The 25,880-nt window shown below is 40.0% G+C and overlaps 2 protein-coding genes across 18 annotated transcripts in view; both read left to right on the top strand.

The window, feature by feature from the left end:
- The first annotated feature begins 377 nt into the window (after positions 1–377).
- ZCCHC8 (zinc finger CCHC-type containing 8) lies at positions 378–14,714 on the top strand. 8 transcript variants are annotated; one of them, XM_056326248.1, is made up of 14 exons: positions 378–584; positions 910–1,041; positions 2,254–2,328; positions 2,863–2,968; positions 3,686–3,763; positions 4,082–4,185; positions 5,915–5,980; positions 7,875–7,938; positions 8,395–8,537; positions 9,295–9,437; positions 10,205–10,320; positions 11,458–11,541; positions 12,356–12,467; positions 13,203–14,714. In XM_056326248.1, the coding sequence occupies exons 1-14, from the start codon at positions 547–549 to the stop codon at positions 14,015–14,017; spliced, it is 2,076 nt and encodes a 691-aa protein (XP_056182223.1). In that variant the 5' UTR covers positions 378–546; the 3' UTR covers positions 14,018–14,714. The 8 variants fall into 8 exon arrangements, with proteins under 8 accessions (XP_056182223.1, XP_056182224.1, XP_056182226.1 ...); XM_056326249.1 differs by having other exon boundaries at positions 379–584; positions 7,878–7,938; XM_056326251.1 differs by lacking the exon at positions 910–1,041 and adding an exon at positions 1,586–1,626 and having other exon boundaries at positions 384–608; positions 7,878–7,938.
- Positions 14,715–14,861: 147 nt separating this feature from the next.
- The window catches only part of CLIP1 (CAP-Gly domain containing linker protein 1), an 81,427-nt gene continuing 70,408 nt past the window's right edge, over positions 14,862–25,880 (top strand). For 4 of the 10 annotated variants that reach the window (XR_008819772.1, XM_056326243.1, XM_056326246.1 and 1 more), the window contains exon 1: positions 14,862–21,163. The gene's annotated coding sequence lies outside the window, so the exon portion shown is untranslated. Of the gene's footprint in view, positions 21,164–22,196; positions 22,318–25,880 lie in introns of those variants that run through there. The other 6 variants (XM_056326225.1, XM_056326216.1, XM_056326218.1 and 3 more) reach the window with 6 other exon arrangements.

Raw genomic sequence — 25,880 nt, 5'->3', positions numbered from 1 at the left:
GTGCGAGCCTGCTTACACATACTCTAGTCCTGCGTCCTGCTGCTGCCCTATTTTTTTCTCTCCCACCCTTCCTCCGGCGCGGAAGAACAAACCTAGCAACCACAGCAAGAGGCGCCATGCGGCCGCTGTCTCCCGCAGGCCGCTGTGGGCGCAGGCAGTGAACGGCTCCCCCGCCGTGCGGCTCCCAGCAGGCACCGCGCCCGGCCGCGCCGCGCCTCCTGCAGCTCCCAGCACCCGCGGACGGGCGCCGCCGCGGCGGGCTGCGGCCGGTGCATGCTGGGAGCTGTGGTCCTTCGGCTCCGCCACGGGGACAGGGCCCGCCCGCCCGGCGCTTCCCGCTGCGAGCGGCGGCTGCCACTGCCCTTTGCCCCCTCGGCAGCTTCCCCCCCCGCCAAGCCCCTCCCTTCCTGCTGCAGCTTAAGATGGCGGCTGAGGTGGATTTCGGGGACCGCGAGCTCTTCGAGCAGCTCGAGGACGAGAACGGGCCGCCGCCATCGTCGCGCCTCAACTTCGAGGAGGAGGGGGAGATGCCTGAGAAGGCCCTGGATGAGCTGTACGCGCGGCTGCGGGACCGTGAGGAGACGGTGCGGCGGCTGCGGGCGGAGAATATCCTGACGGGAGAGGCAGGGCCTGCTGTGGGGAGGGCCCGGCGGGGCGGGGGAAGGGGGCGCCGCTCCCGCTGCCGGTTCCCTTCCGGGCCAGCCTTGGCGCCGGCCCTCCCGGGGCTGGGGGCCGCCTCCCGGGGACCTCGGCGGGGCTGGGCCCGCTGCCTTTGTGGGGGAGGGCCCGATCCGTCTCCCCCTGGCGCGCCCTGAAGGATAATGAGATTTGAGCTTGGCGGGGAGGGGGCAACTCCCGGCGGCTCCCGCCTTGGCGGCTCGTTTTTCCTCAAAATTTTGTTTTCCTCAGGACGTGCAGGTCCGTGCCGGCTTCGCTTCACTTAGCAAAGGAGGTAGTTGAGTTCTTGAGTGCTGGGATGACCGTGAAAACATTTGACGCCGGACCTGCGCCTTTCTGTCTTTTTAGGGAAAAGAAAGAGCTGTACGTTCACTTTGGCAATCAAATTTTTAACAGAGCTAGAAATAATACTAAACGTGATAAGTTGTGACTGGTACCCTACAGGGTTTTTGCGTTTGATGCTGCAGCAGAGTAGAATCTGAAATGTTTTTTATAGTTCATTGTCTATTCACAAGTACGTGTGTCCTACTGTTGACTTTTTTGGTGAAGATTGTATTTTTAAAATAACATACTATAAGTCAGACATACTATAAATTCGACAATTCAGCCATAGTGCATTTAACAATTTATATTATCTGGATTGTTGCAGATTATCAATTATCTGGATCATCCTCTTTTTTCACCTGGGGTTTTTTGAGCTGGTTTTTTTTGCATTTTATTGTGTTTCTTCAGTAACGTGGATTTGTAGGTAATCCTCTGTGCAGTGAAAAGGAAAGTCTGAAACCCCGTTCATTATTCTGTGGAATCTTTGTTAGGTGTTTTCTTGTTTGTTTTGATCCTTTAATTAGTTGAGGTTTGGGTCTGTGTCTTCTGAAGAAAGTAATGTTCCTTAACAATAAACTAACATCAGGAACTTAAAAGGAAGCTGAATATCCTGACTCGTCCTAGGTATGTTAACACTGACTTAAAAACTTCTTATGACCTATATGTGTTTGAAATAGAGTTTGTCTGAGGTAAGAGCTGCCTGAGGTAACAGTGTCTGCCACATCTTTTAGAAACCTGGTTTCTATGTCCCTGTCCCTGCTCAGCTGTTGGGCTTCTAAAATGCTGTTCTCATTCCTGACAAGTCTTTTTGATTTGACATGGACAACTTAGTTTGTATTGCTGCAAGCTTTATTTGTGTGTATCTATCTGTTTATGAAACTTACGAGCCCTTTACGGAAGCAGGGTTTTGTGAAGTTCAGCAGTGAGAACTAGTCCATTAAAATAATTGAATAAATAAAGAGATCTGTATTTATAAGATTTTATAAGAGTTGGCTATAGTTTGAAGAAAATTTCTGTAGTGTGGTGTTCTGTTTTGTTTTCTTTCCGCATCATTCCAGGCAACCTGCATTGCTTGAAATAGGATGCTTTCTGTTTAAGTGACTAGGAACTTCTTAAAAGGACAGAACTTGCATTGGCCAAACCTTCCTCTCTCTGTGGAGTACACACTCTTTGCTGTGATAAAACAGATAGGGAATATTGACAGTAAAGCTAATACTGTAACCATTGTCTGTCTCTGTTCTGTTCTTCTAGTGGAATTTCAGTGGAAAATTCCAAATTTGATGGGCCTCTGTTACAGATTTTATTTATGAACAATGTCATTTCTAAGTAAGTACTTTCCAAGAAAAAGCAATCCTGAAATGGGATTTATTTCTTTTTGTTGTTGTTTGCATATGTTAGTGTTTTCCCAAAGGATGGACATATATTCTGTTCAATATCATAAACCTGTTAAGCTTGAAGGGGAGAAAGGATAATGAGCAGTCTAACAGCAGGTCTGTTGCTTTCATTAGCAGTATCTGGTTTTATCATGAAATAAAGTGTGACTTCCAGGATCTTGGAGTGAGTTAGAACAGCAGTTTGAATTTCATGAGTATTGTGTGTAAATTTAGTAAATTAAATTTTCCAAGCCTCTTGAGTTTATTTTTTTGCCACACTAATATTAGGATGCTCTCTAATAATGGATTGCATTCATGTTGGTGGGAGCTGGGGGGAGAACAGGAAAGAAGTTGACTGCCCCTTTTCTAAGTTCTTTAGTAAATGGTAAATGCTTAACAAACAAACAAAGAAACAAACCCAACGTTTGGTATATGTTTCAGTCTTGCTCATATCTTTGTCTCTGTATGCTTCTTCACTCTGTTACAGGCAGTATCATCAAGAAATTGAAGATTTTGTTTTTAATTTAGTTCAGAAATACGAAGAGCAGAAAAGAGATGAACAAGAAAAAACACACTTCAATGTTAAGCCACAGGTACTTGAAAGCAAATTGGTATTAGGTGTTCCTTCTCTTGCATCTTTATGGTGGGAATATTGAAATACTACACTGCTTAATAACTGGATTCTACATGTTTTTCCTGTTTAATTGCAAATCAAGTAACTATCAAATAAATGTGTAACTTTTTGTTCCAAGAATAGAGGGCAAGGACAAAGAAAATATCCTTTCTGCCCATGAAAATGCTTCTTTAAAATTGTTGCTAATGAAATTTCTGTAAAAGGAAAGTAATAAATTGCTTTAAATAATCAAGAAAAGACCATAAGGTACAAACTTAATGTATCCTCTTATGATAGTATTTGGCCCAACTTTGAGTGTATCTAAGAGTGTAGATGAGCACCAGAATCTGGAAATTTCCACTTGTCTTAGTTTAGAATTTTGAGTTTTACTTAATATTCACTTTTTAGCATTCACTTTGAAGGTGACATGGCACATTTCCCTCTCCATCTTTCTCTTAGCTTTTGACGTAAGAATAAAATTTTTCTTATGTATCATATTTCTAATCCAAGAAAACGTTAGAAATAAGCTGTGTCATACTTTGGACTTGGAAAGCATTATGACTAATGTAGACATCTCCATCCTACTGTTTAATCTTTCATGAAAGAATTGAAGCTGTATTGCACGTTCTGTGCCTTTTACGTACTTTAGGAGCTATTTACTGTTATTTTTAAATAATTATTTGTACTTTTATGTCAGCCCTCCAGTGTTCTTTTGGAAGAGGACTGTAAAACAGCAAGCTCGAATTCTGTTAAAAAAATCAAAGAAGCTTTTAGTGTAAGTTTTTGACTATGTACTCTTCAATGGTAGGTCTGCCTCTTCATTCTATGTATTCAATATACACCACCGTTAAAATAAGATTGTGTTAAATTTAATTTATCAGTGTAATAGCAGTTACCTTCAGCATGTTTTGGCTACATCAATGGAAAAAATACTTAATTGTACAGGTGTGGGCATGTGTTACTTGTAAATTCTTAACAGAGTGGAGGGGGAAAAACCTGGAAGTGTTTCAAGCAGTGTAAATTTATATAAATGTTACCAATCTGACCTAAATACTGACACATTTCTGACAATTTTCTGACTTTTTTTCTACAGGTTGTAGGAAGTGTTCTGTATTTTACCAATTTTTGTCTTGATAAACTGGGACAGCCTTTATTAAATGAGAATCCACAGCTGACAGAAGGATGGGAAATACCTAAGTATCCTGTTTAATAAAATGAGTGGTTTTTCTGTTTGTCAAATCCAAAGATTGCCATTCGGTAAATTGAACTCAAAATCTGTTCAGTAGATTGTATTTTTCTATCAAAAACATATCAGTCTTTACAGATAAATAGTTTTAATGAGTCATTAATGGCTTTTTTACTCAAAATAGATAAGTATTCTGATGTGATTGGCTTGCCGATTTTTAGAAGGCTTGTGCTTGGGAAGAGTGAATGCCTTACTCCCATAAATAGGTCTTGCAACTTTAGGAGTTTCCTGGGCCAGTCTGTAATTACTTTTGAAATGACCGCTCATTCCAGATGCGCATAAGTTTTTTCCCTTTATAAAATCTGCTGTTTGGGAGAAGAAAATGGCTTGGCAAACTCAAATGTGCTGTAAGGTGTTTTTTTCCAAATATGGGAGCCAGAGGGAAGGTAGTCGAATAAAATTTAATTATGAATGCTCTTAACTTGCATTCATTTTTAAGTTGGGATTTTCCTGTTTATTAAAGCCAGTATTTGAAAGATGGGATTGAGGGAAATGTTGGGAAAAGTGTTTTTTAATGTTGTAGTCCTCCATGACAAGAAGTTTCTCAAGTGGTCTTATCTCCCCAGTTTTTCAGTATTGCTTCTGCCCCAGAAAGGGTCAGGACAGGAAACACTTTCACCGTTCATTTCTGCAATATCTAGTTATCAAGCTTGTAATAAAGGTAATTTCTTAGTGTTAAAAAAAGCTACTTGTATCTGAATGAAAATTTCCAATTTTTAAACCGGCTAACTTGTGTTTTCTTGTGCCTGCCTTTGACTGTGTACGCACTGTGTGGTAATTTTATATTTGGAAAGCTGTCTCTGTTAGAGTGCTTTAAGTCAATCCTGTTTTCCAAATGGTATTTGTACAATCTCCCAACCTCTAGATGAAGGAAGTAGATGCCTAACAGGATTGTCTCCTAAAATGCCAAGTTAAGTGTGACTAAAGTCTGCCAGCTTAGCTTTAATACTGTTCTTAAAATGTTCTTACTGCATCTTTCTTTAGAGCCCCCGCAGTTGACATTAAGCCTAAAATAGTGCTTACTTCTGAGTGAAATGGTATGTCGGGTACCGTACTTCTAAATGACTCAAGTACTGCACTTAATTAACACGTCAGTTTGACTAGTCTCTGGCATCTGCTTTTCCTTTTAAAAGCAACTGTTAGATTCTGGAAACTGCTGTGCTTCTGAACTCTACTGAACCCCTTAGTCTTTACCATGCCGGTTCCCTTGCTGCCCTCTTGTCTTACACATTTTTAGACAAATGGGCAGAGCAGCTGACACATTGCAGTCCAAAAGCAAACACAAGTAGTATTATATGACCTGTCTCCACCTGCTTGAGAAGTGAGTTATATTTTTGAATCTCTACCAAAATATAAGTAAGATTGCTGTGAAGCATTTCAGAATTATTAGCTTGAAACTTCTGCCTGTAAACAAGAGGGTTGTAGTTTTAGCAAGTGCTCATAAAAAACAGAATTGATTATTAGGTAGAAATTGGGTAGGAGGAAACAACATAAGCCCATCTTAGCAAACACTTTATAGTAGATACAGTTTATACTATGAACTTCATACCAAGGACCCATCTGTAACCTAATCCGGAAGAGTCAGTATTATATTTAAAGCACTGTTAGGTTTTCACTGATATTTTAAACAAGATTGAAATTTTGCTTCATCCAGTAGCAGTTCCTTATTGAAATCTAAAGATATCAGCAAGTTTTCAGCCAGATTCTCTCCCTAGATGGACAAGAAATACAAGTAAAACCAAAAAGGTTTGTATTCTTCTTCAATATAAAGTTTTGAGCTGAAAAGTACAGATGTACGCTGTGATTACTCCCCAGTATAAGAAGCCCTTGAACATACTTGAGCAAGAAGTTTAATTTAAATGAGCCAGTGCCAAGCTTTGCAGTCAGTAGGTCTCTCTTGTTTACTGACTTTCTTTAGGGAGGATCTAAAATCAATGTGTGAAAACTTTCCGAGGTTTATACTTGGTTCTTTTGTTGCTTGCCTTTTTAGTGATTGCTTTGTCATCCTTGCACTGGTGTACTATCATAATTCTTACTGTTTTGTAGAACAACTCCTGTCTCACTTATTTTATAGACTTTTAAGACTGATCTCGAGAGTTGATTCTATAGCTTTTATGGGAGGTAAGAAGTAAAGCGAATTGAGTTTCCAACTGACAGCTTGTGTGGTCTTCATAGCATCTGAAGTCACTCATTTCAGATGCAGTAAAGATCAGGCAAGCTTTTAGTGGGAATTTCAAAGATAAAGGGGCATGCTGAGTTGAAATCTGGTTTGATTAGAAATAGTACTATATGAATGGAAAGCAGATTGAAGGGTTGTGCTCGTGATATGGGATGGTAATAAAATACTTGGATCACCACAGAAGGTTTCTGTTTGAATACTACATAAAGACGAAACAAAAGACATGCTTCGCTTTATCTTACTAGAGGCTTCAAGAGGTTGGAGTGTGTGCATGTGTGTCTGGGGGTTACCCTGCACGCTCATTCTTGTGTCACCCTTTTGTCCTCACCTCTGGTTCCCATGGAATTCGGTAAAAACAAATATTTGGAAAAAAAAATATTTCTCTAAAATCTTGTGAGAGATCGGGATTTGGAATTTCTTAATCCCCCCACCCTGTAATGTTGAAAATGTTTGCTGCCATGGTATGAGTTTACAAGGGAAATTAAACTTGAAACCAGGCTGCATTTCCATTCCAGGTTTTCAGTGCACAATTTCACAATATGTATGACTTGTTCAAACTGTGGACCAGGACTTTCCAAAGTAGTCGTCATGCTCTTCTACTTGTTTCTACTGGTAACTGATCTCAGTATCGTAAAAAGGATCAGACTTGTGATAATACAAGCATAAAAATAGAAAAAGAGGTATTAATGTACTACAGACATGTTAAATTGAGGGGTTCCTTATCTGTACTCTGCAGTAAAAGTACTGTTCTAACATCTTCACTTTCCTTCCTTTGGGCATAGTATAAACTTTAGTGTGTAGACTTTTTTCATTTATTGATGCTGTCTTAAGCGAATGTTTACGTATTTAATCAGAAGCAGAAATCCTTCAGTGAATGCTTTTGTATCTGCAGCATGCTATAAGGAAAAGCTTTTCCACCCTTATGGCAGAAAACTTGGATCAGGCTGCCCAGAGAGGTTATGCAGTCTCCACCGAGCAACCTGGTCTGATCTCACAGCTGCCCCAGCTTTGATTAAGGGACTAGAATAGAAATCTCCTGAGATCCAGCCTGAATTATTCTGTAACTATTCTGTTCCCTCTTAAAGGAATAGATCTGTATTATATGGCATATAAATGCCCCATTCTGCCTGGAAGTATGACTTTTCCACTCTAATTTTGGTTTTCTTTCTTTTCCTCACCACATGCTGTCATGTGTTCTCCCCCCACCCCACCCCCAATGCTGTGCCCACATTTTTTCTCATTTCTCCTGTTCTTACTGTGAAATAAATAATATTCTGTTACTCTATTTTGAAGATTAACATTAAGCAGTCAATTTAAGAGAAGCAGAAGACAGCATATGAAATCAGCAAGCAATGCTTACAGTTTTATCTAAGTCTAAAAATCTTATGAGATTTAAAATAATTAAGTGCATTTAACATTGTAAAATTATTTTCAGGCTTAATTTCTTGTGCATTTTTTAAGCAGGCCAAAACCGCATTGTTTCAATTGTGGTTCTGAAGACCATCAAATGAAAGACTGTCCAAAGGTAAATGTACATCAGTATTCAAAAGGCAGCTGCTCTCCAAGAAATGTTTCATTGTAACTGCATCATTTAAAAAAAAAAAAAAATTAGATGCATTGGGGTCAGGATGTACACAAATAGTTATTCATCTCTGTTGATTAGATTATGCTGTTCGTACTTATAAATTCTAACATACTAAATCAGAATATAAATTAATTTTGTAGTGTAATGGTTTGAATGTCTCCTTTAATTTATGGAGGGCCATTTTTCAGTTAGAACAGTCTTTCTTCCTGTTTTGTAGTTCCCAGATCCAATGCAAGTACTCTTGGGTTTTTGCTCTGTGGTTTTCATTACAACTGTTTCACGTGTCCATGTGATAAACAATTAAGTGTGCTCAGGGCAAGGAATACCAGTTTTATGTTGGATGAAGGAGTATATAAATTGTACAAATCTAAACTTCCCAATTGTATTATCTTTAAGCCACGAAATGCAGCTCGTATAAGTGAGAAGAGAAAGGAGTTTATGGAAGCATGTGGTGAAGCAAGCAATCAGAATTTTCAGCAGCGTTATCACGCAGAAGAAGTAGAAGAGAGGTTTGGAAAATTTAAACCGGGAGTAATTAGGTATCTTTTTTTCCTTCCATTAGCTGTTGCACTGCTTTTCTGGAATACCTTTTCTGCCTTTGGAGTGCCTGCCAGATGTTACTTTCCGAAGTTCTATTAAGTCCATCTACTATCTTAGCTATGGGTGTATTATATTTGAATTTGTTTGCTGAATAAGATTTTAATAAATTGTACATACACTTTTCAAATGAAAACTCTTTGCTAGCTTAATAGTCCTACCCTTCCCCATGCCTAACGTAGGGAGACAGATGTTACTGTTTGACTACTCAAATTGCAAATACATTATGTTCTTAATGATCTAAAAATGCGTGCAAAATTCTGAAAATTTTGAGCTTTGAGTGTTCCTTCCTCTCTTTTTCTCTCTATTAAAAATGTTTTTAAAAAATCATAATATGTCTAGCAGTCTCCAAAGAAATCACCAGTAAATTTAGTGTTGCATTAAGTTCCACCCTTTTTGTTGTGGTAACTACAGTTAAGGCCATGAATCAGAAGTAACAAGCTAAGTTGTTCTCAGCATAGAATTAATTATCATTAAATATTTCAGCATATGAGAAATGCAAGTGTTAAAAGTTATCTTTAACATCAGAGTAATGTAAAATTGTTACATCTGGAATTGTCAAGCAACATAGTTTGAACTAAAACTAAGTTATTTTAACTTGACAGTTTAAAATTCAACAAAATGTTCATAACTTCCTTTTCTCAAAACTCAGTTATGGATTTTACTGGAGGACATCTTGTTTTCTGTTTGTTTTCTTAGTGGGGAACTTCAAGATGCACTTGGTGTCACAGATAAGAGTATTCCTCCGTTTATATATCGCATGCGTCAGCTGGGTTATCCTCCGGGTTGGCTCAAGGAGGCTGAAATGGAGCACTCTGGACTTGCACTTTACGATGGAAAAGGTAAAGAATGTGCTGCAGGAATGTGGTTTTCAGTATCCAGGCTATTCTCTGGCTGCACCCTATTCAGAAGGCAAAGTATCTAGTTGGTAAATCTTCATCTTCCTCATGGAAGAGTGAAAAAGTTGTAAATCAAGTTTTCTTTTCTAAAGGCATCTAAAAATACTCCCTTTTCATCTATCTATGATGTGACAATGAAACAACTTCTATAATGTTTGCAGTGTGTAGATGAAGACTCTTTGGCAGTGTGATTTCACTCTAATCAATCCTTGCTACTAGAACGTGGAGTTCCTGTGAAACTGTGCAAGACTTGCAAGTAGCTTATAGTCAGATTTCCTCTTCCTTTTTTTAATAAGCTTCTCTTTTGTGAAAGAAACTGTAACACTTTCAAAGGTTCAGTAACTTACTCTTACATAATAAAAGAAGACTGCTGGCAAGCGAAGAATACATTTCTTGAAACCCAATTTACCAAGTAATTCACCAGTTTTTTATTAATGACCAGCATTTATGCTGAATCTCAGAGAACAATCCTGGTGCCAAATTCTGAAGCTAGTAACGATACTTGAAAAGTAGTAGTAGTACGAATACCCAGTTAGGTTTCTGGGGAAGCTTCATGCATGTATCTAATAGATTTGGTCACTTACTGCCTTTGTGCGTCACAAAGCCTCTCATCAATACCTAGAGTCCAAAAACCAAAACCCTGTCCTTAAATCTAGTGGTTTTTTTCCATAATGTTAATTGGCATCAATAGTAATTATATTTTGTTATAGGTGATGGTGGAACAGAAGATGAAGGATCTTGCCAACCAAAACACACTACTTATGATGTCACCAAATTGATAAACTATCCAGGCTTTAATATATCCACTCCAAGTGGGATCCCAGATGTAAGTGGCTATCCTCTGCCTTCTAAACTGAGTAACATTCATTGCTTTTAGCCAAAGTTAAGGTTTTGTATTGTGCATCTGACCATTTTCTTTCAACAGGCTTTTATTTTTAAGCACCTGGTTTGGGAGTGGGGTTCTTGAGGTATTTGTGACTTCCATCTGTCTGATATCTGTCACAGCTCTTGTGGATAGGGTCTGATAGTGCTTCTGTAGTGATTATTTCTATTGAGAGACCAACAGGAGCCTAGAAGGGGGGTTTGATTTATTTTATTTATTTATTTTTAAAACACAAAACTTCAACATTAATACCTGTTCGTTGCATACGTATACATTTTCTGAATGGTTTTGGAATATGAAAATTACTATGGGAGTTATCATAAATATAATTTAAATGATAGAAAACTACATCAGACCAGTGCACAACCTCTGGGAAGCTCTGTTACAGCTACAACAAATGAATCGTACCAGAATACCCTCATAGTGCGTGTCCTCTTAAGAACAGTGTGCACGAGGGGTCTCCTGTGGCGGTGGTGGATGCTGAACTTTTGTTTTCAAAAGCATTTTAACCTGCTGTTAGTAAACTTCATCACTGATGTTAATGCAAGTGTATTGAAAAGAAGTACCTGTACATTTTCTTTTACGCTTTTATGTTTGCCCATTTAGTGGTCTCTGAATGTGTTTCTTCATTCAGTATTCTTAACTAAAGTTCTGTCCTCAAGTTTTTTTCAGTTTTCCTTAAAAAGTAACATTTTTTTCAAATTAAGCCTTTTTCAGCTGAACAGTTATTTCAAGGGAAAGTTTGCAGTTGTGTTACAAGTGTTAAAGAGTAGTTGCTGTGAAATGGTTAACAAGATAGCTGCGAAATGGCTAACGTTTTGTAAAGGTGATGATTTTTTTATTATTATTCCTACAACCCAGTCATAGTTCATTGCATTGGTTGTGTTCACAGGTGAGAGTACTTTGGTTTGTCAGAAATTTCTCCTAAAGATCCATTTACTCTGATAAATGAGGCTTTTGATGAGAACTTGAATTCATCTTGGCTTGTTAATCTGCCAGCGTTTCTCACATTTTACTGTTGTGTTATTAGCCAGCTATATGCAACATAAGTTCTCTTTCCTGCCCCTCCTCTCCCTGTAGGAATGGCAGATATTTGGTTCCATCCCCATGCAGCCATCTCAACAGAAGGATGTTTTTGCAAACTACCTTTCTAACTATCATGCAGTGAGTATATCTCATTGTTATTTGCAAGGAAAAAAAAGTTGTCTTGTAGTTAGTGTAGCCAGAGATGATCTCTTGTTTCTATCTTCTTTTTTGCACAAGGGAATAGACTTTATTATTACTATCAGGTGTGAAATGCTGGTTCTTGGCTTATCTGTTTTAACAAAAAGGGGCTTCATTTTTAGGACAAATTCCATTATTTCAGTTAATATAAGCAGATCCCAATTGTGCAGTATTTTATAAACAGTTGTGAAAAAATGTTGCTATAAGCTTTTACAGCCTAAAAATGGTCTTAGTTCCAGAATTCCCTATTAAGTGTAAAGCTTACTTGCCATAGTCATGATTTAGTGATCTTATTACAGATACCTGTTATGTATCATTCTCAGGTCTTCTCTAATGTGACTCTAGCCTAGTGTTATCTAGTGCAGGATACTTCTAGTTAAGGATGGAAGATGTATACTCTGCTCTCAGTCCCAAAGTGTAATACTGCACAGAATTAAACAGTAAATTCTAAGCCTTCCAGGAAGGGACCTGCAGTACTTGAGTTATGATGGTTTCATAAGATCTAGGTGTCCAGGTGGAAAGCTGGTTGTAATCCTGTGTTCGGAACAGAGAGTCTTTTGCCACTTGAACCTGAACAAGAATAAAGTTCTGTTCAGTTGCATTAAAACTGAACTTAAGTATCTAGTTTACACACTGGGTCACCACATGATTGTACAGTTATGAAAATGTTTAAAATATGTTCTTATAGCTGGAAGTGTTACTTTGCACAGTTTAATACTAATTTCTTTTGTTTTCCTGGGTAATTTCTCTTCAGCCAATTCCAAAATCTAGTAATAAAAGGGCTGCATCTCAGTCAAGGTCTCATAATGCAAAACGACCAAAAGACAATTTGGAGGTACCAGCAGCTGACATGGACCTGGATTCTGGTATAGTTATTCTGCAGTATTTTTCCCTAGTTTCAATTGTTATTTTCAAAATAACTTGCTCTGAACTGAAATGTCAGTGTTCGTAAAGAGAAACAAGTAACTTCTAACATAACACTAGCAGTGTCAGTTACATTTGGGCCTGTCTACAATAAGCCACCTCTGCTGCTGTGATTGTTGTATCTTCCAGTACCATGCAGGAGGTTTCAAGTGTGCTCAGAGCAATTGGAATGTTAGATTACAAATCCTAATTTCTTTATTTCAGCTGTATCCTAAAGAAAGTTTTCTGTTATGGAGACCTCCAAATCCTTAAATACTTAGATGAAATAACATAGGAAGTTACAAGCTCACAACTTCTTAAAAATCAATCAAACTCATGGGAAGACTTACAGTGTTGTTTAAATGTTAGATTAGCTGGAGAACTTTTGGCTTTCCTTTTGGATTTCCTATGAGGAAATCCTTCAGTGTGTCTCAGTGTGGAATATGTTTATTCTTCATACATTCAAGAGTGTTTTATCTTTTTTTATTATTATTTTTTTATTTCTTGAATAGCTAGCAGGGTTAAAATCCCCAAAATCATAGTTTCAGTGGATGTTAAAACCTTCAGAAAGTTTATCTCATCTGAAAACCGAGGATCAGAAGACATTCAGTCTGCTAGTTAATCAGAACATCGGCACTTTGAATCTTGTCCTAGTCAAACTTCAGATTCTAATACATGTCTTTTAATAATTTTTTTAGATCTGGAAGTGTCACAAAGGTCTGAAACTCCTAACAGTTTTCAGTTCCAACCTCCACTGCCACCAGGACGTCCATTGATGTCATCTCCTCCTCCTTTACCACAAGGAACACCTCCACAAAATCTTACACCACCTCAACCTTCAACCCCCACCCGCCCTCTTCTTCCTAGGACTACTCCACCATTGAATCCTTCCAGTGATATTCCACAGCCAAAAATAGTGGACTCAGTCATGGATGAGGATACTTTGACCTTGGAAGAGCTAGAGGAACAGCAGCGATTAATCTGGGCAGCACTAGAGCAGGCGGAAAGCACAAACAGTGACTCTGATATTCCTGTTGATACACCTTTAACTGGAAATTCTGTTACGTCGTCACCATCTAGGAATGAAGTAGATGTTGCAGAAGTAAGGTCATCTGATAAGGTGATTACAGTGGAATCTAGTTTTTCTGATATCAGTGAACAGATGCCAGAAAATGAACATTCTATAACTAGTTCTAATCCAGAAGATAGTTTACTTAACTTAAAAGAAGATCCTGATAATACAGATTCTGAAGGCTTGCTGGATAACAGCACAATACCTGGTCCTGACCGTGAGGTTAACGATGGAGAAAATACAGGTGATAATAAAATGGTCACAAGCATTGAATCCCCTGCAAAAAACTCTAGTCTTGTTCCTGATATGAGCAAGTTTGCTGCAGGAATAACACCATTTGAATTTGAAAATATGGCAGAATCAACAGGTGTTTATCTACGAATAAGAAGCGTGTTAAAAAATTCCCCAAGAAGCCAGCAAAAGAAAAAGACTTCGTTTTAACTGGTCTTCCTTTGTTCCATTATGTCCAAATCACTGCTTCCTTCTCTTTCCTCCAGTTTTACAAACTCTGATAACCTTCCTCATCCTTTTGTGGGAAGGAGAAAATCTTGACAAATACAGGTCTGCCCTGTTCTTCCTTGGAAATGAAATCGGTGCAGCGTTTTCTGTACTGATGAGGACCACCGATGTGGCCAGAAAATATAGAAGAATTTTCCCAGATTGCATCCTTCCACTAAGGAATAACAGGACTGTTGATTTGTTAAGAGTGATTTACTTGCCAATACATGAAATTCTGAAAAGAGGAGATTGTGGTTTGCTGTTCATTACTTTGGCTGAGATTTATATTGTCCTTGAGTTTCAGGTGGATTGGTGATTTTTTTTTTAATATCTGTCCTTTGTAAAATAATCTATACTTTATACATTTTGCTAATTATCCTGTAGATAAGTTTAATATATTCAGAATGTTTTTAAGAAGGTCTAGTATTAAGATTCCCCACATCAAAATCCTGACAATTGGATGAAAATAATCAGGGATTGCCAGCATTATCTTCACCATTTCAGGTATTTTTATAAATTATTTACGTGGGTCAGTTTTAATTACCACTGTATCTTTTGTAACATCATCCTTCATGTAAACTTGCTGTACATACGTGTTCTTTGTTGTGTACAGAGGTTTAATAAATGAATTTTATATAAAGATGTTTAATTGGAGTCCTAAACTGTCAAACTGCAGATTTTTGTAAATCAGCTGCTGAAGATAAATAGAAAAACAAGTCGATTAAAATGAGGATGAATAAAGTTAAATATTTTAGGAAGGGTCACAGCTGCTGGATTTCATAATCAAAAAGCTGTGAAAACTATTTTATCTGCATAAATAGATGTTTGCTATACTATTCAATTTTAATAATCTGAAGAATTGCCCACATCTGAAAGTTCAAAAACATGTAATTCTGCTGATTAATTGTTCTAACACTTTTTTTTTCTTCTTCTCTTTAATAGTCTTCAGAGGGAACTGTAGGTGAAATGACTGCACATCAGTTGCATTGCCAACAGAGGGAGTACTAGATTGCCTTAACAGTATTCGTTGGCGCTGGTAAAGCATTTGTCCTTACATAAATGCAGAAAAAGAAGTCGTCTTGCCAAGTGAGAGGCATAGTAAACCCAAGTATTTTTGAGTGTCTAAGAAAAGGCTGGTGAAGGGGGGATGTTCAAAGGATTCTTTGATAAGATAACTTTAAGAGACTGAACTTACTCTTTAAAATTCCTAGCTTTGCATGTACTACATATTTCCAAAAGAATCTTTTAATACATTAGTACACTCTGCATTTGAATATTTAAGAGAACCTCAGGGTTTTTTGTAGTTAAAGCCTTTACATTTATTTACTTTTTTTCTCTAAACTTTACAGGAGGGGAAAACCGAAGTGTCTGTGTATATGAATTGCTTGTCTTCTGAGATGCTGAAAAAACTTTTTGCAGCATACACCAGTTCACTTTATCTGGTTGCGTTTGGAAAGCAATGGTCAAGGTAAACGTTCATTGTAATGCTAAAGTGAAAGGCACTTCTTTTCCCATGTTTTATAGGAGAAATAGTATTATTTTCTGTAGCAGGAATAGGTAATAATACGTTGCTTCCAGCTTTTGCACGCTTTACAAAGACATCTCTATTGAGAAGCTTTCTCCATGCATCCTCCACCCATGGAGTTAAAAGCTAGTAATCGCAGTTTACATAAGCCATTATGTGCTGTGTGCTGCATCATTCACATGTGGATAATAATGTGATGCAGGGCATGAGGTAATGATTTCAAGTGTACACACCTTTTGGGTGTGTTGAGGTGCTCATATTTTAAACAAGCAGTTCTCTCTCCACACCTTAGAAGATCTTTTTTTAATAGCTGTTATGAAATGCTGCTGCTTTAGTAGGACATGCAGCCTAGTGCTTCTGCCTTGCTTACAGAAACAGCAAGGTAGAAATCATCTTTATATGCTATGTTACCCTTTAGTGCTCTATATGTTTACAGTAAAGTCAAATCACCCTTCCACCTAATTGATCAGAATAGATAAGTCTTCCATGTTTGTACAAATCCTCAGGCTTATCATTAAATTAGCTGTTAACTATTGCTTCCAAGGTTTATACTGAAGGTATTAAGAGTAAGGGTAAAGAGAAGTCATTTCAGCAACATGGCTTTTAATGTAACAGTAAATTCTAATTTAAATATATTAAATCTTAATTTTGTAATACTCTTAATTTTAAGTTGTTCAGCATTTTATATTGGCCGCTTTTGTGTTTATTGCACACAAACTACTTGGAGATACAGAGCTTTTTCATTTTTGGAAGATGATGTCTTGTGGTATTTAAAGCAAATATTATTTGGGGGGCTTGGGGCAGGAATGAACTGTGTTTGGGTCCACGTTTTATATCCACTGGTATTTTTGTCCAAGGTGACTGGACTGACTGGTTGTTCAAGTCAGCAAATGTTTTTGTCCTTCACCTGCAGTCTGCTACTATTCAAAGCACGTGGCCCGTGCTGTCACACTTGCATACACGCTTGAATTAAAATTCCCGCAACTGTGTTTGTTCCCATTTAAAAGTCTTGGTTTTTAACATAATGGAAGACTCTAGGCTTTTGTAAATACAGAGTTGCCTGTGTGCTCAGAATTATTTTTTTTATATTGCTTTTGTGCTTCTTTTGCAAAATTGTTAGCAGATGTTTAGAGTTGCTCATTTTAGTCTTGATATTATCCCTGTCTGTCTTATTCAGATATGGTTTTGAGGGTAAGTCAAGTATCATTTGATACCAGTGCTCATTTTTTCCTAATGATATCAATATAATTAATAAATAGGTGGTACAAACATTTTCCTATATAGTCAAAATCTGTAGGACGAGTTCGTTATTGATAGGCAAAAGTAGGCACTTCAGTAGCCTGCCGGCAGGGGACTAGAAAAACGTCAAGCTGAAAGCTGCCTGGAGCTCTTAATGGAAGGCACTGGGCTACCAGGCCCTGCCTGGCGTTTGGGCTGGCTGGATATGGTGTTTAGAGGCTGTCCCTGAATCCTGTTATGAATCAAAGTGTGAACTGTTAGATTTAGACCACCTATACCATCTATTGAGAATTCTTTTTTTTCTTATTCTGTCCATCTTAAACATCTGTAGATGTTTAGTTTCAAGTCTGAGGCTGTCAGAACAAACCTTTTTTCACTACTGTTCTATATAACCCGTATGTTAAAACAAAAGTTACCCTCTGTTAGCCTAAAAATTTCTTTGCTTACCTGGTAAAGCAAAACAGAGCTGGGAATAGAATGCTTTCATTTGTTACTCTTTTGCCTTTCAGATTGTAAAGAAAACTTATAAAAGTTCCTGTAATGCTTCTTTTTTCTTTAAATACAGTTTTTGTAATGCATGTGTTTTGATCTCAGAAAAGTGGACAGCCTGTGGCAGGAACTGTATAATTTTTGTTTTTAGCGTTTAGTAATGAATTTGAAATAGGGGTAATCATGCAAAATACTGGGCACTCAGAGGTATCTCTTAACTGTTCTGTTAAATCTTATCTTTTAAACTGTCCTTTCTATGGTGGTGGTAGTCGGTATGGGTAATGCTCTGAAGAAGATTGAGCAGAACCAGTAAGTAAAAACTCCTACAGTATTTACCTCTGCTGTAAGACATGGTTAATTAGGAATGGGGAGTTTTCCCTGCTGTTTCTCTCGTGGTTAGGAATGGATTCATTGCTGTTCATTTATATTTCACTGCTCCTATCAAGTGCTATATATTGTTGCTTCACTGAAGATCCTTGTAATTACTGATTTTTTTATTTTTTTTTTAAATCTGTCAGGTGTAACTACTCAAGTGGCTTTTGTATATTGAAACTGCAATCTGATCACACTACAAGGTCTGAGAAAAAGCTGAATAGCAAAGTATTTCTTCTGCTTTTAAGTCACATTCCCATGGTGATGGGTGTGGCATAATAACCTAGATTAGAGCTTACTAAAATGAATGAGTAATAAAATTTGTAATGAGGTGGGTATAGCGTGAGCAGGCATCACTCAATTTTCCCCACAGATTCCTGTTGGCATAGCAGTCATGTTTGTTTACAGCATTTGGAACAGTGACAGTATTTTAAAATGCTTGTGCACATCTAAAAATGCCTGATCTGTGTAAAATATTCAGGGTATCAGTCAGGTGGCTCATTGTCTCTTAAGAAGATTTTAATTTTTAACATACTTTTATAACCTGATTCACAGATTTTAAAATGTCATGAAAAGAGAGATAGCAGAGATTCTAGAAGATATCTGAAAGACCTGTTAGCTGCTAAGAAGAATTATTTTTACTGCAAACTGTGTAAAGCAGGATAGCTGGGGGAAAAAAAGGAAAAATGAAGAGGAGGAAAAAGCTCAAATATAATTAAAGTGTTTCAAATGCACTGGTAGTTGCCATGGAACTCCGTAGTACCTTCATTTTGTAACACGGCTGTGCTGCCTCTGGTAAGTAAATGCCATTGAAGATTGATGCTGTTCCTAAGAATACATTGTAGAGTCATACTTAGATTTCGGGGGTGGGAAGGGATGAGTCAGAGGTAGGAATTGGTGTCGATCCTTGGAGAAGCTTACAAACAGGATGGATTTAATAACATGGTAACTAATATGTGACAGTTGGATACTTCCTAAACTTCAGTTAACTACAAGCAACAAAGATTTGACATAAGATTTTTTTACAACATATATTTAGCTGTCATCCAATGACTGAATAAAAAATTATTTACTTTCAGAACTCGGCACTCTCAATAGGAACAAAAAACTGCTTTGCTTCTCTGTAGGTGAGAATTCAGCTGTTGTTGGTATTTACATAAGTGGTAGAATGATTTGCATGGTCTTTTTGAATAGGCTGTTTTTTCAGTTATCTATGAAATGAAACAATCAAGATGAATGTTATTGTTAAATTAAGTACCTTGTTTAAATGAGCATGCAGAAAGGATTCTTTAAATAATGTCTGTTTAAGGGTACTGTTCTCTGTTGCTTTACCTATGTTGGGTAGAACGAATAATGTAAAATTGGATGAAAGCTTGATTTGTGTAGCACACCAACAACACTTGCAGGACTTGCAGAGCTTTTATGTACTGCTGCAGGGTAGTACAATCCAGGGAAGGAAGACACTACATTAAGAATGGAAAGACTTCTTGTAGCATTTCAATCCACTAAGCTGTGATTATTTATATTTTTTTAACTGTTGCATACATGATAATTAAGGCTAAAAGGGCAGTTTTTCATCTAGTGTAAACTATCAGTCAAAGACTGCTGGTTTCAGAGACACGAATGTAAGGCCAGAAATACTAGGAGTAAGCGTGAAGCTTCAGGGTGCTAAATCTCTTTAGGGTCAATAAAGCTGTAAATAGATGAGCAAAATGTACCACTCAGGTTAAAAGGGGAGAGGGGAATCCTGTGGTGTTTTTGCAAAACCAGAAACAAGTACAGAAGATAATAGTGTTTCTGTGCTGGGATTTCCGAAGCAGCACTTCTGTTATTAAAAAAAAAAAAGCTATTAGTTGCTTTTCTCTGAAGCAGGTGTGTCCATCAGTTCTGTGTAGGAATTGCTAAATGTACACATTGAAGAGATCATTCAAATGAAAAAAATCTTATACCCAAAATCTTCGTACTTGTGTGGGTATGTCCCATTGAATATAAAAATGCATCTCTTAAGTCAGGATAGCCTTAAATGCAGTTCTTAAAGAACAACGTTTTAGCTGTTTGGAAAGCTAAATTAAAAACTAAAAGGTCCAATAATGTTGGACCCTTCGCAGATCTGAAAAAAGGCAGAAACAATTTCAGCTGGTGTTCCCGCATTACTGAAGAGAACAATTTTAATTCTAAAGTGGGCCTTATACTTGTGGCCAGGATGCTAGTAGTTATGTCAGCATCCTGAATTGCCCTGGAGCATCTAGCAGTTCCTGGTTTTACAGAGTTATGAAAATGTGTATATATTATATGTTGACTGATGTGATTATGCAGTTCAGAAAAGAGCCACTAGAACTGGAAGCAAAGATATTCTGGCTTGCAATCATATTTAGTCCTTTATAGTACCATGATTTATAGTACTGGCATCTTTTTTTTTATAATGATTGCTACAAATTGGATGTGAACGTTAACTGGATGTTACTGTTGTCAAGAGTCTGCATGTATCTCCCATCTAAGTGCAGACTGGTACACAGAAGCTGTCAGCTATTTTGAACTGGGATGAACTTAAGTTACAGTTGCTCTGAAGCTATTTTTTCATAGTATGAAGGTTGATGCTGGTTGAATGATGGATGACTTAACTCCCTTATTTCCTACAAGATTACTTTGATCTTGAAGTTATGGTTCTGTTCCACTAGGAAATTACATGAAAAACCAATGGCATATTCACTTCGTAGGTAGAAGCTTTTGGTCTATGTGACATGATTCTCAATTCTTGCTTTAGTTGCAGGACATTTTTAGCTTTGCCTTGCAAGACGGTAAAGAAGGCTGCTTAGGCATTTGGACTGTATTTTGTCTGTTATTTCACCACTGTTACTGCTTGCACTTTATTAAGAGTTCTACAAAAACAGCAAAGCTGCAACTCTTAGTTTCTGTCTTTAATATTAAGCTGACTTGCAATTGCTCTGCTCTATGGTAGCTACATCAGTCTCATACTGCTTATGAAAAACTTTAAATGCTGTGCATTGAACTGCACTACTGATAACGGGAACAAATTGTGTGAGACAAAAAATCACACTAATGAAGGAAAACGATGGAAAACTATACATTTGGAGGAAAACACACTCCATATTAGCCTCAGATCAGTACAGAAAGCTCATATCTACGAAACCAGCAACAAGCACAAAGGTTCACAACTGTAGCTTATGCAGCAGTAGGTATTTTGGGGAAGCGTTCTGTAAAGTTAGTCTGAGACTCTGTTTTTACCCTAACTGCAGTTTTTGTGTTAGGGAATATTTCCATAGGTAGGAGCTGCAGGGTCAGGTTTTTTTAAGTAATCATTTGCTGGCTCTGTGCTTCTGTGTACAATTGAGTGTTTAAATCCTGAAGTCCTTATTCAGCGAAACTTTTATCAAATTTTGCAGGGAGAAAGAAGGGTGGCTGTCCATGGATTTGAGTATCTGTTTCAACATCTAGTGGCCATGGTAAGAGATTCTATTTAACATTTAGGAAGTGAAATTGTAACAAACATTGCTAAAAGCTGATCTAGTTAAAACCTATTATTTGGGGGATTGCGTCACACCATTTTGTGCTTTACCATGCTGGATTAATGCCAAAGAATTAAGCCAAAATGAAACACAAATTGCAGTCAGTCTCCAGCAGTGGAACTGCTTTCTCATCACCCTTTTGTTTGAATGGTATCATGCAGAAATGAAATGATCTGTGAGGGTGCAAACTGAGGTTTGCTTTGTGATGAATTCAGCAGTTATGGGCCAGCTCTGCCTGGGCTCTGCTGCCTATTCATAAGAAGTAAAGAAGTGGAGCAGAGCTGTTCGATTCAGCCTTGGAAATGTTATTAAATTGTGTGATGATGGTGTTGGAGCTACTGCTGCAGCTGTTTAAACTTTAGCAACGGCGTGACGCCAGGTTCTCATGTATTGCTTCAGGGACACAATGAAAATTAAAATATTCAGTACTTTAGAGAAGGAATGATAATTTCTGGGTACGAGGACAAAAGGAAAATGGAGAAAAGAAGCAGACAGTGAAGTTATTCATCCATTAAGAGCTATGTGCTTCATACCTCCCCACCCTGTCCCCCCTCCCCTTCACGGCTGCCTGCTGCCGCAGCGTCTTTCCCAGGGGGTCCCCGCTGCCGGCGCTTCGGCCACCTCCCCGCTGCGGGACCGGGGCGACCCCAGGCACGGAGCCGTGTGGGCGGGCAGCCGGGCCGGGGGGCTCCCCGCGGCATGTTCCCCCCCCCCCCCCCCCCGGCCCCTGCCAGCCGCGATGGCAGCGAGAGCCCGCGGGCTGCGGACAGCCGCCGCTTCCCGCCCTGCCCGGCGGCGGCCACCCCCGCGGGCTGCCCCGGGGCGAACAAAGCGGGGGGGAGACAAAGGGAAAAGGCAGCGAGGGGAGAGCGGGGGGCAGCGAGGAAGGGGCGCGCGGGGAGGCGCCGCTCCCCTGCTGCAGTCCCCGCCTCGCAGCGTCCGGGCCCGGCCGGGCGCAGACGTTGTCTGCCCGCCCCGCCCCCTGCGAGCCGGGGAGGCGCCGCTGCAGAGGGAGGAGGGGGAGGCGGCGGCGGCAGGAGCTGCGCCCGGCGGCCGGGGAAGGCGGCGGCGCCGAGCCGGAGGCGGCAGCGGTAAGGCCGCTGCAGGGGCCCGCGCCGGGAGGGTGGCGGCGGTGCCGGGCGGCCGGCGGCGCCGTCTGAGGGCGGGGGGAGCCACCGCGCACCTCCCGCCCTGGGGCCTCCGCTTCCCGTCCGGGCGGTGAGGCGGCGGCGGGGCGGGCTGTGAGGGGACGGGCGGTGGCGGCGCGGCGCCGGCGGACCTTGCGCTGAGGGACCCCGTGTGGGGCAGCGGGGCGCGGGTGGTGCCGGCGGGGCGATGCTGGGCTGGGTGAGGCGATGTCCTGGCAGCCGGGGCGCCCGCCCGCCTCCTCCGGGGAGCTGCTGGCCTCCGCCGCACGTGCCCGCGCTTCCCCGCCGGCCTGCCAGCGCCGCGGTGACAGCAGCCGGTTTGGCCGGTTCCCGAGCCCTGTGCTCGGCCTTGCTGGGCTCCTTCTGCCCGGCTCGCCCGCCGCTGTGCCCCCGGTGGGACGGGGCTGGCCGCCCGCCGTGCTCCCGGGGCAGCTGCGCTCTGAGCTCGGAGGCTGGTGAGGAGAGCGGGGCGGGCCGTGGCCAGGTGCGGGGCACGGCCTCCTCCCTGGATCGGGGGGCCGCGGCGTGGAGCCCTCAGGTGTCTTCGTGGTTCGTGAGGAGGGGCAGGGACGGCAGGGTCTCGGGTGCAGTCTGTGCTCCAGCCCTGCCCTTGGACGGTGCAGCGCTGGGCTTGGTCACTGGTGGCTTGAGTGGATGGTTCTTGAGGGGAATTGGTATTTCTTGGTCAATGTTGACCTGCAGTTCTCAGCGTTCCACGCTTAGGCTGATGTTTTACTGATTAACGATTTCTCTTATCATTTACCTTGGCTCTTCTGGGTTTTATGTCTGCTCCCCATGCTTGCGTTGTTTCCAAAGCCACTGATTTACAGGTGAGCTGCTCCGGTGTTGCCCCATGGTTCCAGGTGGCTCAGCCAGAGTTTGCTGCCACGTCTGTAGCCCATGTAAGACCTGTGGGATCCCCAGGCAAAGGCTATGCTGCATGCCGCTCCTGCTTCCCGCTACATCGCTGGTGCTGCTACCTAAGGCGATTCAGGGTTCGCTTTGTTCTGTGTCTCTGCTGTCACGGGGCACAAGGTAATTGTTGCTAATGCTCACATGTTAATGTGACTCCTGCTGTATTAAGATCAGGAGTGATTTTTCCTTTTCGTTGTATCATCTTTGTGCGTGTGTTTAAAAAAAAAGAAAGCCAAGGCTGCAAAAATCTCTTCCAAAATATAGCATGGGGAAGAAGATTCAGTCTATGACGGTATACGTTTGTGATTAAAAACATAACGGTGAAACGAAGACTCTTTCCTCCCCACCTCTTACTTACCCAGCGTGCTGAGTGGGTAGGGTTGTATGGAAGTTCACAGGTTGCTTTGAGGTCTTTGAGCAGAAAGATTTTAAACCATGTTGTATCTGTATTAACATATAGGAAGAAGAAAAAGGTACAAAAGAGGGAATGCCTTTATGTCTGCTGCTTTGCGAAGAATTTTACTTAAAGAATAGAAATACGGACATAATTCTGAAATAAGCAATGTCAGGGAGTGATTTTTCTGGAGTGTGTGTCTGTGTGCACCTGCTACAACATGTAACAAGATAGCAAATTAGATACTGTTGTGGAAAACTTCCCTCCCTGGCCACAACAGCCATGTATCTTAGTCTATGGAGCGTAAAAGTGTTCAGCTACCAAACTTCTTCATTTACATACTGAATATGAAATGACTGAAAAATGTGCAAAGGATTAGTATTTGTTGGTTTAAAATTACAAGACTTCAGGGTTCTCTTCCTCTCATGTATACATGCTACAAGATTTTCTGTCTGTGCTAAAATGCGTTAAAGCTTTGTGTATTGAATGGAGAGGAATGTGTTGGCTGAAGCAGAAAAGCTTGGAAATGTGACCTTAAATGTCTGTATCTTTAGGGGAGGGAGGGAGAATTTATTTGGGAAAAAAAATAGTTTTATGTAATTTGTATGGTTTCTATTAAAGAGAATATCTCAACTTTCTTGTGAGGGGCAGAAAAAGAGCTGTCTTGTGTCTTCATCATGGAGGTATAGTGTAGGCAATAAACAACCTCTTTCCTTATGTGATTATACTGTAGGAAGGAGCAGTGCTCATATATGCTGATTGCTATGACTTCCTAGAGCTCCTGTAGGTTTCCTGTCTGAGCTATAGGCTGTATCTATTTACCATCTTCTAAATGTGAATATCCAGGACAGCCTTTATTTACTTTGATTGGATAATTCCTTTAGTATTGTGCCATTTCTCCCTTTAGCCCTGTTAAAGTTTTTCTTGGGAGTGACTGAGAATATTTCAAAAGAGGTCTTGCTTCAAAAGAAGTGGAGTGATCTGTCTTGTCAATATGATTTTTCAAAACTGCTTTTCTTTCTCTCTCTAAAACATTCAGGTCAAATGTTAACTCTGTATGTTGAATGCAAGTTTTCTAATGTTTGAACATGATGACCATGAATGAATGCAGCTCTTGTTTAATCTTTTGGCATTCCTTAGGGACTACTGGCTCTGCTGGCATGTATAAAAAGTAACGCACTGGAATCCTTATTGGACTGGCATGTTTAGAAATGCCTCAAATGGATGGTGTTTTGTTATTTAATGAAAGGCAATTATATACTGCATTAGCTGTAATCTCAGCTGCCCTCCGCTAGTTGCCACTTTCTGCTGGAGCAGCCAGTGTGTTCTTCTTGACCAGCAGAACTGATGCCAGCTCTGTCAGCAGCATGGTCCCTGATGATTTCAAACATCCACTAATATGCCTGTGCTGTGTTTGTCCAGGTTGTCTGTTCTCTACATGCATTTATTTTTGCAGAGTGATGTTGCACTTGTGTGACTTACAGTGGTATAGTTGACCCTTAGAAATACCCACAGATCTGGTACCTAGCTGCCAGCCTCTGAAAAGCTGGAAAGGATTTAGAAAATGTATCTAAGGACAGACTGTTCAGGTTGCTACCTTAGCACCAGCCTGACTGTTTTCCACCTAGAATTTCTCATCAATTGTTTGTACAAACACACAGAAGACTCTTGGGTGAATACCTTGCGTTCTTTTAATTTATAAGACATGTCTTCACTCTACTGTTTCAAGGAGAAACACCATTAAAAGCCGTTCAGGTTTCCTGATCTTTATAATCTTACTGTGTATGTTTTTTAGCGCATTTTGAGGGGAAATTGCAAGGCAAAGAGAGAAACTCGGTATTTGATAGAGGTAGCTTATCTGACACTCATTTTGCTTCTCTGCTTGGCAGCAGCATCTACTCAATCACAGCAATATTTATCTTAAGTTCTGTGTTTGTACTTCTACTTTATTATATGCCAGCCATGTAGCAGTCATGGTGCTAATTTAAAAGGCTAAGAACATGGAGGGCTAAAAAGGGATTGCTGATTTGATGTTTTCAGAGAGTGCGAAACAGTTACAGTTTCGCCCAAGTCTATCAAAATTAAATTCTTACTATAAAAAGCAGCATCTTTGTTTCAGCTGCTTCAGTTTTAATTGTATCAGGGAGAAGCCTTGTGTCTTTGTTTATATAAATTTGGTTTTGATACAGGAGATGAT

The sequence above is a fragment of the Falco biarmicus genome, chromosome 1, assembly GCF_023638135.1.
Source record: "Falco biarmicus isolate bFalBia1 chromosome 1, bFalBia1.pri, whole genome shotgun sequence".
In the NCBI taxonomy this organism is placed as follows: Eukaryota; Metazoa; Chordata; class Aves; order Falconiformes; family Falconidae; genus Falco; species Falco biarmicus.
This window is presented reverse-complemented; position numbering and strand designations above follow the sequence as displayed.

Excerpts from the sequence above, each read along its gene's own strand:
- ZCCHC8 (XM_056326250.1), top strand. The coding sequence starts at position 423 with ATGGCGGCTGAGGTGGATTTCGGGGACCGCGAGCTCTTCGAGCAGCTC. Across the intron at positions 3,764-4,081 it reads AAATCAAAGAAGCTTTTAGT|GTTGTAGGAAGTGTTCTGTA; the intron begins GTAAGTTTTTGA and ends TTTTTTCTACAG. Across the intron at positions 11,542-12,355 it reads ACCTTTCTAACTATCATGCA|CCAATTCCAAAATCTAGTAA; the intron begins GTGAGTATATCT and ends ATTTCTCTTCAG.